At 49.5% G+C, this 18,252-nt stretch overlaps 1 protein-coding gene across 2 annotated transcripts; it reads left to right on the top strand.

Moving 5' to 3' along the window:
- The first annotated feature begins 7,990 nt into the window (after window positions 1-7,990).
- LOC102264232 (N-acetyltransferase 8) lies at window positions 7,991-9,746 on the top strand. Of its 2 annotated transcripts, none has more exons than XM_005867741.2 (2): window positions 7,991-8,155; window positions 8,741-9,746. In XM_005867741.2, the coding sequence occupies exon 2, from the start codon at window positions 8,805-8,807 to the stop codon at window positions 9,507-9,509; it is 705 nt and encodes a 234-aa protein (XP_005867803.1). In that variant the 5' UTR covers window positions 7,991-8,155; window positions 8,741-8,804; the 3' UTR covers window positions 9,510-9,746. The 2 variants fall into 2 exon arrangements, with proteins under 2 accessions (XP_005867803.1, XP_014396414.1); XM_014540928.1 differs by lacking the exon at window positions 7,991-8,155 and adding an exon at window positions 8,226-8,370.
- Window positions 9,747-18,252: the final 8,506 nt, after the last annotated feature.

The raw sequence follows: 18,252 nt of genomic DNA on the forward strand, positions 1-18,252 counted from the left end.
TTTGTCCCCAAATGCCCAGAGGCTCCAGATTCTCACAGGTGCCTTAGACTGAACTGCCTCATCTGGTGAGACTGTCTGATCCATTGTGAGGTGGGCTCGGGCCCAGGGCGGGTTCTCACAGGTGCCTTATACTGAACTGCCTCATCTGGTGAGACTGTCTGATCCATTGTGAGGTGGGCTCGGGCCCAGGGCGGGTGTGTGCAGCCCCCTGCACCCTTCCCAGCTGGCGCATCACCGGCATGGGTGGCTCACGGGTGATCTGGAGCCTCTCACTGGGTCCCCCCAACCCAGAGGCTGCTGTTCAGGAGCTGGTGAGTCCCTGATGACCCAGGAAATCCAGGTGCCCTTTCAGGTGTGCCGTGTGACACACAGGCCTCCAGCCCTGCAGTGTGCCCCGCTCCTGGCTGATCGCCTCTGACGGTTAGCCAAGGCCACAAACCTGCACGCTCCTGCCAGCTCGCTTTGTAACTAGCACATCACCTCGAAATGGGGACCAGGAGCAAAGTGGCTCCAACATGCATGTTCTTGCCCAAAACCCTGGGCCTCAACCTTGTTCCTTTATTTAGGTCTCTTTTCTCCCTGGTCTGGGGTCCCACACAGGCCCCTCTGTCAGCCCATCCTCCTCCTGCAGGCCTGCTCCCTACAACTTCCCCGTGATGCTCAGAAGACTTGACCACTGTTTAACTGGCTCCTGCTTCTGGGTTTTAAACCAAACGTCTGTGCCCCCTCATGTGTTCCAGCTTCAATAGGTAATGGCAGGGACTGGGGTCCATCTCTGTGAGGGGGGCAGGAAGAGGCAGGGACCTGCTCCCATCAGCTCCCCTGGGCCCAGTCAGGTGGCCCCACAGGAGGAGTTCCCGCATGGGCACCACTGGTGCTGGAGACCAGGGAGTTCACAGTGAAGCTGATGATTTGAAAGGCTTTTAAGGTAACAATTCAATGGCCTTACTGATTCCAGACAGACATGGTCCATGCCCTGCAGGAGTTTCCAGACCCAAGGGAGCTGAGGAGGGACCAAGGAGGGGCAAGGGCAGATTTGTGGTCATGAGTGGAGGGATGAGGGAGTTACTGACAACATGGTAGGACATCAGAAGGGCACTTAACCCCCTTGTTGGTGAGGGCTTCCCAGAGCGGCCAGGGCTTCTGCTCCTAAAAAATAAAGCCAGGAATGTCACCCAGCCAGTTTGGCTCAGTGGTTGAGCATCGACCTATGACCCAGGAGGTCACCATTCGATTCCTGGTCAGGGCACATGCCTGAGTTGGGTGCTCAGTCCCCAATGAGGGGCATGCAGGATTCTTATCATTGATGTTTCTCTCTCTCTCTCCCTCTCTCTTCCTCTCTGAAATAAACTAACATACATATACATATACATATACATATACATATACATATACATATACATATACATATGAACGTGTCCATCACCTGCTCCAGTCCTCTGCCCGCGTTGCCCATCTCCCGGTCTTTCAGTGAATGGAAGCTCTTGCCCTGGCCTGGTGGCTCAGCTGGTGGAGTGTCATCCGTGCACTGAAAGGTGTGGTTTCAGTCCTGGTCAGGGCACATACTGGGTTGTGGGTTGGGTCAGGAAGCAGCAGGAGGCAACAGATCGATGTTGCTTGCTCGCTCTCTCACACCCTCCCTCTCTCTCTAAAACAGCGGTTCTCAACCTGTGGGTCTCGACCCCTTTGGCGGTCGAACGACCCTTTCACAGGGGTCACCTAAGACCATCCTGCATATCAGATATTTACATTACGATTCATAACAGTAGCAACATTACAGTTATGAAGTAGCAACGAAAATAATTTTATGGTTGGGTCACAACATGAGGAACTGTATTTAAGGGGCCAGAAGGTTGAGAACCACTGCTCTAAAATCAATAAACATCATCTGGTGAGGAAAATAAACAAACAATTGGAAGCTCTCTTTCTGCTTGAGGCTTTCGCACATGCTGTTCCCTCTTCTGGAACGCTCTCTTTCAACCTCTCCTCTACCCATCATCCTCTATGTCTGTTCAATTCCTACACTTTTCAGCGAGTGGCAGGGATAATTGGGTTGAGGAGGCAACCCTTGAGGAAGCAGTTCATCCTGCTGTCATGCTGGCAGATATAGCTGTTTATTCCCTGCTAATCAAACATTATATGTATATGTATATGTATATGTATATGTATATGTATATGTATATGTATATGTGGTTCTCAGCCACAGCAGGACATTGCCTGGATGCTTGTTAAAAATAAGTGTGGAAAAAACAAGTGTGGTTGAAACCAAGATGGCGGCATAGGTAAACACCTGAAATTGCTGCCGCACACAACCACTTCAAAAATACAACTAAAAGCCCTGACCAGTTTGGCTCAGTGGATGGAGTGTCAGCCTGTGGACTGAAGGGTCCCAGGTTCAATTCCAGCCAAGGGCACATGCTAGGGTTGCAGGCTCGATCCCCAGTGGGGGGGCGTGCAGGATGCAGATCATTGATTCTCTCTCATCATTGATGTTTCTATCTCTCCCTCTCCTCCATTTGGGTAGTGAATAAGGGTGGGTGGATAGCTTTCTGAATATAGACCTTCATGCATTCTTTATTTGTAATTTTTTAAATAAAATTAGAGGAGAAACCAAGATGGTGGCATAGGTAAACACCTGAAATTGCTGCCTCACACAACCACTTCAACACTACAACTAAAGACAAAACAGACATCACCCAGAACCACAGGAAGGCTGGCTGAGTGGAAATTCTACAACTAGAAGGAAAGAGAAAAGCACACTGAGACTCAGAGGAGGTGTGGAAGTAAAGTGCAGAGGTACGGAGGCGCACGCGGAAAGGGCTGTCAACTGAGGACGCGGCTGTCTTTTTCAATCGGGAGGGAGTCTCAAGATCCCGATGGCCCTGACCCCAGTTCCCGGTGAGTCTCTGGGGACCCAGACTCATACGGGGAGAGACTGTCTGGCAGCGGGCGGAACTCTAGGGCGGCTTTCTCTCAGAGGTGCTTGCAGCAATTACCAGGACACTGAGACGCGGGGCCTCTTAGGGCAGGGCTGAGGATCATCCATAGCTGTTTGCCCCTCCCTGGTGATTCCCTGAGACCCCGCCCCACCCAAGCTGTGGCAGAGGCTTTTGCATATGAATGGCCTGGCCTTTTGCAATCTAAAATTACCTAACTAACTGCAACTGGGTCAGAGAGACCCAGAACATCCAAAAGAAGGCCCAAGGCCCCACCCACAGAAGCTTGCCTGCGGACTGAAGCAACCCGGGTTCAATTTCGGTCAGGGGCACATACGAGGATTGTGGGCTAGATTCCCAGTAGAGGGTGTGCAGGAGGCGGCCGATCGATGATTCTCTCTCATCATTGATGTTTCTATCTCTTTCCCTTCCCCTCTGAAATCAATAAAAATATTTTTTTAAAAAGAAGTACAAATTGGTAGTCACAAAATAGTCGCAGGGCTGTAAAGTACAGCATAGGGAATATAGTCAATAACACTATAAAATACAGGATAGCTATGTATGGTGCCAGGGGTGTACTGGAAATAGCAGGGGTGGGGGAGGATCAATTTGTCAAGTATGTGATTGTTTAGCCACTATGCTGTATGCCTGAAACTAATACAAAATCATAGTGAATGTGAACTGTAATAGAACAATAAAATAAAATAAAAAGACTCCATTGGCAGGGAGTGTGGATTTGATCTGGGGAAGATGGGCCAAGGAGTAAGCAGCCTGGGTGGCCTGCCCTCGGTCCCGCTGTTCAGCCACATCAGCCCCCTCGCCAGGGAGCAGGGAGCTTGGACCTAAGACGGAGCAGAGGCCCCTGGGAGGCCGGTGTCATGCTGCATTGAGAAGAAAACTGCCCAGGATTAATGCTAATGTGTAAGATTAACCAGTGGGCACAAGAAGCTTCGTATCCACGCTTGTTTTTTTTATATTTTTTATTTTATTTTATTTTATTTTTTAAATTAAATCTTTATTGTTCAGATTATTACAGTTGTTCCTCTTTTTTTTCCCTCCCATAGCTCCCCTCCACCTGGTTCCCACCCCACCCTCTGCCCTTACCCCCCACCACTGTCCTCATCCATAGGTGTACAATTTTTTTCCAGTCTCTTCCCACACTCCCCACACGCCTTTCCCCCCAAGAATTGTCAGTCCACTCCCTTTCTATGCCCCTGATTCAATTATATTCACCAGTTTATTCTGTTCATCAGATTATTTATTCACTTGATTTTTTTAGCCGCAGGCCGATGCTCTATCCACTGAGCCAAACCAGTCAGGGCGGGTGTACGATTTTTGTCTAGTTTCTTCCGGCACCCCCCACGCCCCTTTCCCCCCGAGAATTGTCAGTCAGGAGGAACTGGATTGTCAGTCCACTCCCTTGCTCAGGGTAAAAACTCTCAAACAAGCTGCAGCTGGGTCAGGGGTTATAAATTGGGTGAGGCAGGGTCTTACGGAATCACCAGGGCGGAGCGAACAGAAATGGCTGCCAGTCAACCCTGCGACCAGGGAGGTCCCAGCATGGGACCAATGCTCCCTGCAAGCCGCCCCCGAGTTCCTGTCCTGATGCCAGACAATCCTCCCGGTATGTGTCTGTGTCTGTGTTCCCCAGAGCCTCGCCCGCACTGGAGCTCAGAGGAAGCCGAGCTTGTAAGTTCAGTTTGTGGTGCCGGCCTTTTAAGAGGAACAGCTGGGTCTCTAGCAGCTTCTGTGTCTCTGCGCTCCAATCCACAGTGGTTTTCACAGCCCGTAGTTCTTTCCCAGCTCTGGGACCCTGGGCTGGGGGTCTGGTGTGGGGGTGGGACCGCTTGCTCCTCCGGGTGCCCTCTGCAGGGGAATCTCCCTCCCGATTAAGAAAGCGACACACGTGGGTGCCGGCCCAGCCTCTTCCGAGCCTCCGCACCTCCTCCCAGCCTCAGTGTGCTTTCTTCTTCGCGTCTCTAGTTGTAGGACTTCCATCCAGCCAGCTTTCCGGCGGTTTTGGATGATGTTTGCTCTGTATTTTAGTTGTAATTTTGATGTGGTTGAGGGAGGCGGCGAGTACAGACGCTTACCTACGCCGCCATCTTCTGAGCTCCTGTACCATGGCTTTTTATTTTATTTTAAATTTGTTACTGTTTAAAGTATTACATAAACCTCCTTCCCCCGCATTGACCTCTCCCCCCATGGCTTTGTAAGAAGGGGTGCAAAGCTGTCAGGTGGATGCATCTGTGTCTGAATTGGAGGAGGACGCTTGTGTCTGGCTAGTGGCCTGTGGGTAACGAATTAAACTGGAGCTCAGATTGATGCACCAGATGTGATAGATAAGCAATGTACTGTGAGATCGGAGACCAAAACAGAAGATTATCAAGACAGTTTGCAGGGGTCCTCAAACTATGGCCCGCAGGCCACATGCGGCCCGCGGAAAACATTTATCCGGCCCGCCGGGTGTTTTTGCCGCCGCTGTGTGCATAGGAATTTGTTCATAGTTTTTTTTAAACTATAGTCCGGCCCTCCAACGGTCTGAGGGACAGTGAACTGGTCCCCTGTTTAAAAAGTTTGAGGACCCCTGGTTTAGGGCAGTGGTTCTCAACCTTGGCTGCACATTAGAATCACCTGGGAATCTTTTTAAAATCCTGATTTCTGGGCCTCATCCTCCGGAAATTCTGTTTCTTTGTTACTAATGTTGTGGCCCCACCCCCATAACAAGAAACAGAATTTCCGGAGGGTGAGGCCCAGAAATCAGGATTTTAAAAAGATTCCCAGGTGGTTCTAATGTGTAGCCAAGGTTGAGAACCACTGGTTTAGGGGGTTTGCCAAGTGCTGTCAAGCGGGGAGGGGAGTGGGGGCTGGTGATTTACCGTGTGCATGTTTCCTTTGGGGCGATTAGCATGTTCTGAGACATAATGTAGGTGGTTGTACAGCAGAATGAATGTACTAAATGCCACGGGACATTTTAAATAATTTTATGCTATTTTTAAAAAATCTGGTAGAAAAGGGTGAGTTAGATCAGTGGTCGCCAACCTTTCGGACCTCACGGACCATCAGTGGTCCAAGGACCACCGGCTGGCTCCTTAATTCAAAAGGAGGATAGAAAAGTGTGGGGAGAGCAAAGATGATGAGAGGCTTTCACGGGAGAGGGGCTGCTGGGCTGCGTCTGCCCTTAGCAAGGCGGGGAGGGAGGTGCCGTGTTTAAGCCCAAGCCCCTGACAGGGGAGGCCTTGAGGGCACTGTGCCTCTTCCTGCCGTGGAGCAGGAGCACCCACCTGGGGATCTGGGTGCGAGTCGGGGCCCATGGGCCTGGGCTCTGGCAGAGGGAGGATGTTGGGGTGGGTGTGTGTGTGTGTTGGGGGGAGCGCTTCTTCTGAACGCAGGCCTGTGGGATGCAGACAAAGGTGAGGCTGGGGACCCAGGGGAGGCAACGTACAGATCTGTGCAGGGACCCCCTCGGGCAGGTGTAGGAGACTGACTTTTCCAGAAAGTAGGAAGCAGGGAGGGCATGGTCCATGGTAATTTTAGAGCTCAGTGACTGACCCAGCAGGAAGAAAACCTGGGGTGCTGACTCCAAATGTCCCTTCACCTGTCTTAGCTAATAGTTTGTTTAATTTGATGGATGAGGTTTTATGTAACAGCAAGAGTCTCCCTTCTCCTCGGCTGTTGCTTGGGTTTGCGGGGACAGGCTAGCAGGAGGTGGGAACACGACGAGGTAACTACAAGGAAGGAACAGACTGGTGCCGTGTGCCAGACGAATGAATCCCAAAATAATCACAATGTCTGTGTACTTACCTATTTTGATCTGTGGACAATAGAAAGATGAATGAAACCGTTTGTCAGGGGACTTGTACCTGCCGACGTGAGTGAACCAGTTGTAGTAAGTTAGCAGTTGCTTGTTAAGAAATAACAATTTGACATCAAGTCTTCAAGGAGGGAAGGGGCACCGGGAGCATGTGGCTGGGAGTGGCCGGGAGTCTCTGTGGAGCCAAGGGCCCACACCGGTCCCGAGGGAAGAAGAGAGCCTGTCACACATCGGATTTGGCCAGGTGTGGCCTGCCCTCTGGTGGGAGGGGCTCGAAGGATGAAGATGCACCAGGCAGAGCTGGCTTTCCTCACAGGGATTCATCAAGCACTTGTCAGACCACTGCCTGTGGGTCAGCCTGAGGCACCGAAGAGGCAAACAAGCAGGCCCGGTCAGAGCTGCCTCCACGTGAGGCCCCACCGGCCAGGCGCTGAGGGGCTTGTAGGTTTTCTCAACTTTGCGGGCCTCGGTTTCCCTTTTGTAAAGTGGGGACATTGATCCCAACCTTAGCTCTTAAGCTGCTGTACATGTCAAGCAGATCATAGGCCCTGGGTGGCTCAGTGGTTGGGGCATCATCCGGTACACCAAAGGTTGCGGGTTCGATCCCCAGTCAGGGTATGTACCTAGGTTGCAGGAGGCAGCCAAACTCTCTCTCTCTCTCTCTCTCTCTCTCTCTCTCTTCCTCTTCCTCTCTAAAATAATAAAAAATAGTACAGCATAGGAAAGTATCTTTCTCACAGTGCCAGGCATCTAACTTCTCAGTGAATGCCAGCTCTCGCCCCTTGTATGTCCCGGGCAGTGGTGCTGAGGCAGACAGTAAAATAAAATAAGACTCATTGGTAGAAAAGTAAAACAGTGCAGCCATTTTGGACAATAGTTTGGCAGTTCCTCAAAATGTCAAACAGATTGACCACACGACCCTCTGATCCCACTCCTGGGTATAGAAAGCAGGTGTTCACACGACTTGTACATGAGCATGCTCACCGCAGCAGCATCCACAGGAACCCAGAGGGGAAACCACCCGTATGTCCACCCGCGGATGAGGGGATAAAACTCTCTCGCCCGGCCGCGTGGCTCGTGGGTGAGCGTCGATCTATAAACCAGGAGGAGGAGGAGGTGTAGACAGACCCCAAATGGGAAGACCCCTGAGATGTCCCAGACCCTTTCCCCAGCTCCCAGATAATGACCTGTAATCACAAAAGTGAATGGAGAACAGGCTTGTTGCCCAGCTCCCTGACACGGGTTGATGATTAACATGGCCAGGAGCCAGCCAATGAGGTGGCCTCCAGGGCCTGGTCCCAGAGCTAGAGCCAGCCCTGTGCAGTCTTCCCAGATGCCAGTCAGAGGCTGAGGGAGGAGGCCGGGCTGAGGCCACCCTGAACATTCGAGGCTTTTGTGGTGACAGGTGAGAGGACATGGGTGGAAGGACGGGGCTCTGAGTGTGGCCTGCAGCTCTGGACCCTCTGGCTCTCAAGGCAGGGCCAGGTTGGGTGTTGGGCTCTTGGGCCAGCTCAGCAGCCTCCACCTTTGCAATCAGGGGGGGAAGGAGCCTTTGCTGAGACCTGTGCTTGGGGACACAGGCTTCCTGCAAAGTGCGGACCCTGGCAGAGGCACTAAAGGGTGAGGGGGCACATGCTCTGGCTGCTGCACGGTGGCACCATTGTAGCAAGGGGCTGAGAGGAGATGCAGGAAGAGGGGAAGTGGTGGAGGGGAGGGTACTTAATATACCAGAGCATTGTATCTGTTGTTTTATCAAATTCTCAGAACAACTTCAGAGGCAGGCTTTGATTTTACGCTGTTGTACAGATGAAGAGGCTAGAAAGGAATGGAGCCAGGTCAAATGCAAGTCTTTCTGACCCTGCACCTTCTCCCAGTGGCTGTGTCCTACTTCCTGGGGCAGCAGCAGAATGACAAGCCCTTAAGCAGGGGCTCTGTGGTTCCCGGGAGGTGGGAGACTGGGGTCTCACTTGGCTTCCTCTCTCTTCCCCAGGGAAGGGTGCAGGGACGCCTAGCTCTCTCTGCTGGACTTTGAGGCTCAGACCCACCAGTCTCCCATGGCTCCTTGTCACATCCGCAAATACCAGGAGAGCGACCGCCCATGGGTCCTGGGCTTGTTCTCCAAGGGCGCAGTCGAGCACACCCCCACCACCTTCCGCCACATCCTGAAGCTGCCACAAACTCTTGTGCTCTTGCTTGGGGGGCCCCTCGCCCTGTTTGTGATCTCTGGGTCCTGGCTCCTGGCCCTCATGGCCGGCCTCACCCTCCTGGCTGCCCTGAGGTTCCTGGCCAAATACCCCTGGACCGAGTATGTGTCCAACTGTTTGCGCACAGACATGCGTGACATCAGCAAATCCTACTTGAGTGAGCCAGGCTCCTGCTTCTGGGTGGCTGAGTGTGCGGGGCAGGTGGTGGGCACAGTGGGAGCTTTGCCCGTTGGGGAGCCCACCCTGAGGAAGGAGCAGGTGGAGCTGCTTCACTTAAGCGTGGCCTGGGAGCACCGGGGCCAGGGGATAGCGAAAGCCCTGGTCAGGACCGTCCTGCAGTTTGCACGGGACCAGGGCTACCGTGAGGTTGTCCTCAGCACCAGCATGCTGCAGTACTCCGCCCTGGCCCTCTACCAGCGCCTCGGCTTCCGCAAGACCGGCCAGCACTTCTATACCAAAAGCTGGGAGCTAATTGCTGTTCCTGCATTTGAATTAACCTACCGGCTCCCCTCTGCTCATGCGTCTCAGGCACCAGGGCAGAGACAGGGCCTGTGATCTGTGTCCTTGTGGATTAGTCAGGACAGGACAGGCTCTGCCGCAGTAACAAGCTCACCCCGAGTCTCACTGTGACAGCACAGTAAAGCTTCTGTTTGTGAACCTCTGGGCCCCACGGGATGGTGGTGGTTCTGCTCCATTTAGTCTTTTTCAGATGCCACTGTTCCATTTATCTACTGACACAAGACTATTGCATAAATCAATCACAAAAGAATAATAAACATTTCCTTAGCTGAATTCTGTGAGTCAGCAATGTAGATGGGGCTTGGCTGGGCAGCTCTTTGGTCTCGGCTTTGTCCACACGTCCTGGGTGGCTGGTTCCCGTGCCGTGGGGTTGGCTGAGTGACAGGGTGCCTGGGCTTTCCTAGGTTCCAGCAGGCTCGCTCAGGCATGGCTTCAAGGTAATTGAATGAGCCCAAGGGAAGCAGAAACAAGCAAATGCATTTTCTAGCCTCTGCAGGTCTCACACCTGCTAACATCCCAGGCTCAGCGGGAAGAAAGGGACCCACCTCTTTAGCGCTGCAGGGACTCCTGGCAAAGGGACTTGGAGAGGAGTGGGGTGAGTCCAGGTGAGAAGTTGGGGTGAGTCCAGGTGAGAAGGTTGGGGACAGGGAGGCTCTGCTGAAGGGGAAGAAGGCAGCCAGCGACAGAGTGTGGGATGTTGACTTCCAGGCTAGGCCTGCCAGTCATGGGACCCTGGTCGCACTGGCTGGGACCAGTCACATGGCCCCACAGGTCTGAAGGGCGCCTGGGAAAGTGGTGTCCTGGAAGGGAAGTGGGACTGGCCAGTTCCTCAGATCTGCCACACCTGGGACCCCGCCTTTGTCCCCAAATGCCCAGAGGCTCCAGATTCTCACAGGTGCCTTAGACTGAACTGCCTCATCTGGTGAGACTGTCTGATCCATTGTGAGGTGGGCTCGGGCCCAGGGCGGGTGTGTGCAGCCCCCTGCACCCTTCCCAGCTGGCGCATCACCGGCACATCTGTCCGACAGATATTTTATTGCTCATGACTACAGTCCTCTCACACTTCTGTGCCCCCTCATGTGTTCCAGCTTCAATAGGTAATGGCAGGGACTGGGGTCCATCTCTGTGAGGGGGGCAGGAAGAGGCAGGGACCTGCTCCCATCAGCTCCCCTGGGCCCAGTCAGGTGGCCCCACAGGAGGAGTTCCCGCGTGGGCACCACTCGTGCTGGAGACCACGGAGTTCACAGTGAAGCTGATTATTTGAAAGGCTTTTAAGGTAACAATTCAATGACCTTACTGATTCCAGACAGACATGGTCCATGCCCTGCAGGAGTTTCCAGACCCAAGGGAGCTGAGGAGGGACCAAGGAGGGGCAAGGGCAGATTCGTGGTCATGAAGGGAGGGATGAGGGAGTTACTGACAACATGGTAGGGCATCAGAAGGGCACTTAACCCCCTCGTTGGTGAGGGCTTCCCAGAGCGGCCAGGGCTTCTGCTCCTGAACCAGAAAACCACGGACAAGCGTGTCCATCACCTGCTTGCACTGCCCAGCCCCCTGAGCTGCTCTAGTTCTTTCAGTAAAAGGAGCTCTCCTTCTGCTTGTGGCCTTCGCACATTCTGTTCCCTCTGTCTGCAACCTTCTCCTTCAATCTCTCCTCCACCGCCCTGTTTCTTCACCTGAGTCACAAGGGTAATTGTTAGAATGATAATCTCTGAGCAGGCAATTGTACATGGTGAATATACTAACTGCCACTGAACTGTACACTTTCAAATAATTTATGTGAAATTAGACTTTAAAAAGTGGAAGAGTTTAGATTGTTCTAAGACCACAAAGAACATACAAAAGGTTAAGGAGAGCAAAGATGATGAGAGGCTTTCACTGGGAGAGGGGCTGCTGGGCTGCATCCGCCCTTAGCAAAGCAGGGGGGGGGGAGGTGCCGTGTTTAAGCCCAAGCCCCTGACAGGGGAGGCCTTGAGGGCACTGTGCCTCTTCCTGCCGTGGAGCAGGAGCACCCACCTGGGGATCTGGGTGCGAGTCGGGGCCCATGGGCCTGGGCTCTGGCAGAGGGAGGATGTTGGTGTGTGTGTGTGTGTGTGTGTGTGTGTGTGTGTTGCGGGGGGCGTTTCTTCTGAACCAGGGCTGTGGGCAGTGGGTCCCGCAGGCCCGTGGGATGCAGACAAAGGTGAGGCCAGGGACCCAGGGAAGGGAATGTACAGATCTGTGCAGGGACCCCCTCGGGCAGGTGTAGGAGACTGACTTTTGCAGAAAGTAAGAGAGAGGGCACGGTCCATGAGGTCAGTGACTGAACCCAGCAGGAAGATGCTGAGGCCAAACTTCCCCTCGCCTGTCTTTCGGTAATAAGTGATTTGTTCGATTTGAAGGTTGAGGTTTTATTCCGAACTTGGTATAAATCTTAGACATCAAGGTTTCTTTTCTGTAACAGCGTACAGGTGAACTAGACTTCCTTACTTTTTATCTGTCTTTGCCTCCTGTGCACCGGCCTCAGCCAGGCACGCTAACAGGTGCCCACTGCCCGCCCCACCACCTCCTCTTCTCTTCCTCCTTGTGTTGTATGGTGGTAGAATAGACATAACACTATCACTTTAACAGTTTAAACGTGTATAGTTTAGTCACATGAACTACACTCAGTGCTGTCTCACCATCACCACTATCCACAGCCAGGACTTTTCAGCCCCCAAAACAAAAACTGGACAAACTGAACAGTCTCTCCCCATTCCTCCATCTTCCAGCCCCTGCAACCACTGCTCACTTCCTGTCTCAGGATTCGTCTGTTCTAGGTCCTCATCTAGGTGGCGTCATACACTCCTGGTCCTCTTGTGTGTCTGTCTTATTTCCTTTAGCACCACGTCCTCAAGGTTCATCACGTCGTAGCTCGTGTCAGGATTTCAGTAACTTGTGAGGGGCCGGCAGTATGCTGTGGTGTGTGTACAACACGTTTCGTCCATTTGTTCATCTGCTGAGGGACACTTGAGTTGTTTCCCCCTTTTGACAACAGTTAGTTTTTTTAAAATATATTTTATTGATTTCAGAGAGGAAAGGAGAGGGGGAGAGAGAAACATCAATGATGAGAGAGAATCATCAATTGGCTGCCTCCTGCACGCCCCCCACTGGGGATCAAGCCCGCAACCCGGGCATGTGCCCTTGGCTGGAATCGAACCCGGGACCCCTCAGTCCGCAGGCCGACGCTATATCCACTGAGCAAAACCAGCTAGGGCCAAAAGTTAGTTTTTAAACCATCTAGGAAAACAACAGTTAGGTTAAAATAAGGACATGGTTAATTTTTAATTAGGAGTCATCTTGCCACTGTGGGGGGTGTTCATGAATAACTTTTTTGGCATGGATTACAAACCTCACCGTTACCTTCTGGAAAATATCCATGTGAACATGCTCAGCTTCATACGCTGAGGATCACAGTTTAGATTTTGTTAAAGATGAGCCTTGTTTTGAGAAGTTTATTTTAGGAACAACTGTGCAGGAAGCACAGACTGTGGCCAGGTGGCTGGCAGGTTTTCACACTTGTAGCTGACAGGACAAAATGGTAGGACCTCTATTTTGAGCATCACAGGCACTTTAACAGGGACAGTGCCTGTGGGCCAACCACCGAAAGCCAGGGTGAAAGGGCCATAGGGAAGAGCAGAACCTGAAGGCTGCTCTCTCCGGCCAACATCTCCCCTCAGGGAATCTTCACTCAGTGGGTGAAGCAGGGACAGGGACATGTTGGGTTAGGGATCTGTTGCCTGAAGAGCAGCCCAAGGAAGTAGGGAAGCACCCAGGGACAAAAGTGAAACCCCCCAGGGCCTGTGGGCCTAGGAAACAGGAGGCCAGAGCGCCTGCTGGGGTGCTGGGATGGAGCCCTGAGGCTCCCAGAAGCCTGGGCTCGGGGGAACTGCGCTCGCTCAGCAGGAAGGCCCGCTCCAGCGGAGCCCTCGCCATGCGGCATTCTGAGAGACAGGCGGGTGGGACAGAGGGGTCTGTTGTCTGTTGGGTGCAACATGGGGGTTCCCTTTCCTCCAACCACTGAAGACATGAGTGGCTTCTCCTTGGAAGCAGCAAGAGGCAGCTGGTGCCTTGATGATGTTTGTAACCTGGAGATCCTTGAACCTGAACTGGGTGGTGAGACAGACAGGAGGGTGAGCAGGACACCAGCCTGCCATGCACACTCCTTCCCTTCTCTCCACCCGCTCTTCCAGGCAGCACGACCTTTCATGACCTTCATTTTCTCTCACATCTCACTCTTATTATTTTAATCCTCTCCGGAGGTTATGTTTTTTAAATTGATTTTTAGACAGAAAGAGAGAGATTGATGGGAGAAACAGGTATCAATCTGCTGCCTCCCCTCCCGTACACGCCCCAACAGGGGATGGAACCTACACCCCAGGATGTGCCTGATGGAGAATGGAACCGGCCACCTTTTGGTGCATAGGATGATGCTCCAATCTACCCAGCTGCCTGGCTGGGACATCGCATCACACACTTAAACTACCTCTTTTTCCCTTTTAAAGACTTAGTTAATTTTGTCCTCACTGTTGACAGATTGTAGTTTGTCTTTTGAATTGTTTTAGCCTAACCTACCTTCTCTTAGGCTTCCTGATCTAGCATTTTTATCTTTCCCTTTTTTGTTGTTTTATCTTCCCTTTTTAAAAAGTTTAATTCATAAACTCTTAGTTTCATTATATATTTAAAAATTATTTTGTTACTTAAAAAATCATGCACTAAAATTTTTTTTTAATCTGAGAAATTCTTTTATATTAGTTTTAGGTGTACAGCACAGTGGACATTATATAATTTACAGAGTGAGCCCCCTGATATTTCCAGTACCCACCTGGCACCATACATAGTTATTATATTATTGGCTATATTCCCTATCCTGTACTTTACATCCCTGTGACTATTTTGTAACTACCAATTTGTACTTTTTTTGAGAATATCTTTTCCATTGATTTTTTTTTAGAGAGAGTGGGAGGGAGGGAAGGAGAGAGCAGGGAGTGGGGGAGAGAGAGAGAGAGAGAGGGAAAGAGAGAGAAAGAGAGAGAGAGGGGAAAACATTAAGGTGAGAGAGATACATCAATTGGTTGCCTCCCTCATGCGCCCGAGACCTGGGCTGGGATGGAACGGGCAAACCGAGGTATGTGCCCTTGGCTGGGTATTGAACCCAGGAACCTTTGGTGTGTGGGCCAATGCTCTAACCACTGACTAGGGCACCAATTTGTACTTTTTTTTAAAAAAAATATTTTTATTGATTTCAGAGAGGAAGGGAGAGGGAGAGAAAGAAACATCAATGATGAGAGAGAATCACTGATCGGCGGCTTCCTGAATGCCCCTCTGGGGATCCAGCCTGCAACCTGGACATGTGCCCTGACCAGGAATTGAACCATGATCTCCTGGTTCATGGGTCAACATTCAAACCACACCAGCCGGGAAATTTATCATATTTTTACAAGCCAGTTGTTTGTTCTTCTTTGAAGTTGCCTGCCTATGTATTTTGAGCCCATCTTCCTATAGATTGAGCCTTTTTTAAAAAAATGGACTCGCCCTGCCAGTGTGGCAGACTTGGCTGCACATCGTCCCCTGCCTCCAAAGGGTGCTGGTTTGATTCCCAGGCAGGGCATATGCTCGTGTTACAGGCTCAGTCGCAGGTAAGGGGCATGCAGAAGGCAGCTGATCAGTGTTTCTTTCTTCCTTCCTCTCTGTAAAAATCAATAAACTAGCCCTAGCTGGTTTGGCTCAGTGGATAGAGCATCAGCCCTCGGACCAGGTTTGATTCCGGTCAAGGGCGCGTTACCTCAGTTGCAGACTCATCCCCAGTCCCAGGTCAGACGCATGCGGGAGGCAACCAATGGATGTGTCTCCCTCACATTGATGTTTCTGTCTCCCCTTCCCTTCCACTCTTTAAAAATCAATGGGAAAATATCATTAGGTGAGGATTTAAAAAAATCAATAAACTATTCTTTAAAAACATAAACTTAAAAAAATAGACTCACAGGAGTTCTTTATATATTTTGGCTACAAACGCATTGTTGGTGACATATGCTGCAATTATCTTCTCCCATTCGTGCCTTATATTTTCAGTCTTTATGGTGTCCTTTGATAAGCAAAATTTTTACATTTTATCAATTGAATTTATCAATCTATTTTTTTTAAAATCCTCACTTGAGGATATTTTTTCCATTGATGATGTTTAGAGAATGGAAGGGAGGCAAGAGAGAAACATCAAAATGAGAGAGAGACATCGATTGGTTGCCTCCCAATTGGGGCTGGGGATCAAACCTGCAACTGAGGTATGTGCCCTTGACCAGGAATCAAATCTAAGACCCTTCAGTCTGCAGGCTGATGCTCTAACCACTGAGCAAACAGCTAGGGCTACCAATCTTTTGTTTATGCTTTGTACTTTTTTGTGTGCCTTAAAAGTTTTAAAAAATTTAAATTCTTTATTGTTGAAAGTATTACATATGTCTCCTTTTTTCCCCATTGACCTCTCCCCAGCACATGCCCCCACCCTCTAGTGTCTGTGACCATTGGTTATGCTCATATGCATGCATACAGGTCCTTTGATTGATCCCTTAACTCCCCTCCCCCCGCCAACTACCCTATTAGGATGGGCAGTCTGTTCCATGCTTCTGGCTCTATTTTTGTTCATCAGTTTATGTTGTTGATTATATTCCACAAATGAGTGAGATCATGTGATATTTATCTTTCTCTGATCCGCTTATTTCGCTTAGCATAATGCTCTCCATGCTGTTGCAAATGGTAAGAATTCCTTCTTTAAAAAAAAAAAGAATTCCTTCTTTTTTACAGCAGTGTAGTATTCCATTGTGTAGATGTACCACAGTTTTTTAATCTACTCATCTGCTGATTGGCACTTAGGCTGTTTCCAAATCTTAGCTATTGTAAATTGTGCTGCTATGAACATAGGGGTGCATATATCCTTTCTGATTGGTGTTTATGGTTTCTTGGGATATATTCCTAGAAGTGGGATCACTGGGTCAAATGGGAGTTCCATTTTTAACTTTTTAAAAATATATTTTATTCATTTTTTACAGAGAGGAAGGGAGAGGGATAGAGAGTTAGAAACATCGATGAGAGAGAAACATCGACCAGCTGCCTCCTGCACACCTCCTACTGGGGATGTGCCCGCAACCAAGGTACATACCCTTGACTGGAATCGAACCTGGGACCTTTCAGTCCACAGGCCGATGCTCTATCCACTGAGCCTAACCAGTTAGGGCATTTTTAACTTTTTGAGGAAACCCCATACTGTTTTCCACAATGGCTGCACCTGTCTGCATTCCCACCAGCAGTGCAAGGGGGTTTCTTTTTCTCTGCATCCTCGCCAGCACTTGTCGTTTATTGATTTGTTGATGATAGCCATTCTGACAGGTGTGAGATGGTACCTCATTGTTGTTTTGATTTGCATTTCTCAGATGATTTGTGACTTTGAGCATGTTTTCATATGTCTCTTAGCCTTCTGTATGTCCCCTTTCGAAAAGTGTCTATTTAGGTCCTTTGCCCATTTAAAAAAATATATATTTTTATTGATTTCAGAGAGGAAGGGAGAGGGGGAGAGAGAGATAGAAACATCAATGATGAGAATCATTGATCGGCTGCCTCCTGGATGCCCCCTACTGGGGATTGAGCCCAGTAGGCATGTGCCCAACTGGAATTGAACCTGGGACCCTTCAGTCAGCAGGCTGACACTCCAACCATTGAGCCAAACCAGCTAAGGCTGCCCATTTTTTATTAGATTATCTTCCTTTTGTTAAGTTGTATAAGTTTCCTGTAAAGTTTGGAGATTAAATGCTTATCGGAGATAACATTGGCAAATATGTTCTCCCATGCAGTGGGCTTTCTTGTTTTGTTGATGGTTTCTTTTGCTGTGCAGAAGCTTTTTATTTTGATGCAGTCCCATTTGTTTATTTTCTCTTTAGTTTCCATTGGCCTAGGAGCTGTATCGGTGAAGATATTGCTTCAGCATATATCTGAGATTTTGCTGCCTGTGGATTCCTCCAAAATTTTTATGGTTTCCCATCTTACATTTAAGTCCTTTATCCATTTTGAGTTTATTTTTGTGTATGGTGTAAGTTGGTGGTCTAGTTTCATTTTTTTTTTTTTTTGCATGTATCTGTCCAATTTTCCCAACACCATTGAGAACAGTGGCTTTGTAATATAGCTTGATATCTAGTATTGTGATCCCTCCCTCCAACTTTGTTCTTTCTCAGGACTGCTACAGTTATTCGGGGTCTTTTTTATTCCAGATGAATTTTTGGAGAGTTTGTTCTAGGTCTGTGAAATATGCTGTTGGTATTTTAATGGGGATTGCATTGAATCTATAGACTTCTTTGGGTAATATGGACATTTGAATGATGTTGATTCTACTGACCCATGAACATGGTATGTTCTTCCATCTGTTTATGTCTTCCTCTATCTTTTTCAATGTCCTGTAGTTTTCTGAATACAGGTCTTTTCCCTCCTTAGTTTATTCCTAGGTATCTTAATTTTGTTGCAATGGTAAATGGGATTTTTTTTTGTTTCTCTGAGTTCATTATTGGTGTATAAAAAAGCCATAGGTATCTGGGTGTTACTTTTGTATCCTGCTACATTGTCAAATTCATTTATTAAGTCTAGTAGATTTTTTTTTTAAGTTTTAAGTTCTTAGAGATACTCTCCTATATTTATTTCTAATGTTCTCATGTTAGCCTTTCACACTAAAGTCTTTAATTTTTTAAAGTTTTAAATATATATATACATACATACATACATA

Source organism: Myotis brandtii, unplaced genomic scaffold (assembly GCF_000412655.1).
Source record: "Myotis brandtii unplaced genomic scaffold, ASM41265v1 scaffold251, whole genome shotgun sequence".
Taxonomy (NCBI): Eukaryota; Metazoa; Chordata; class Mammalia; order Chiroptera; family Vespertilionidae; genus Myotis; species Myotis brandtii.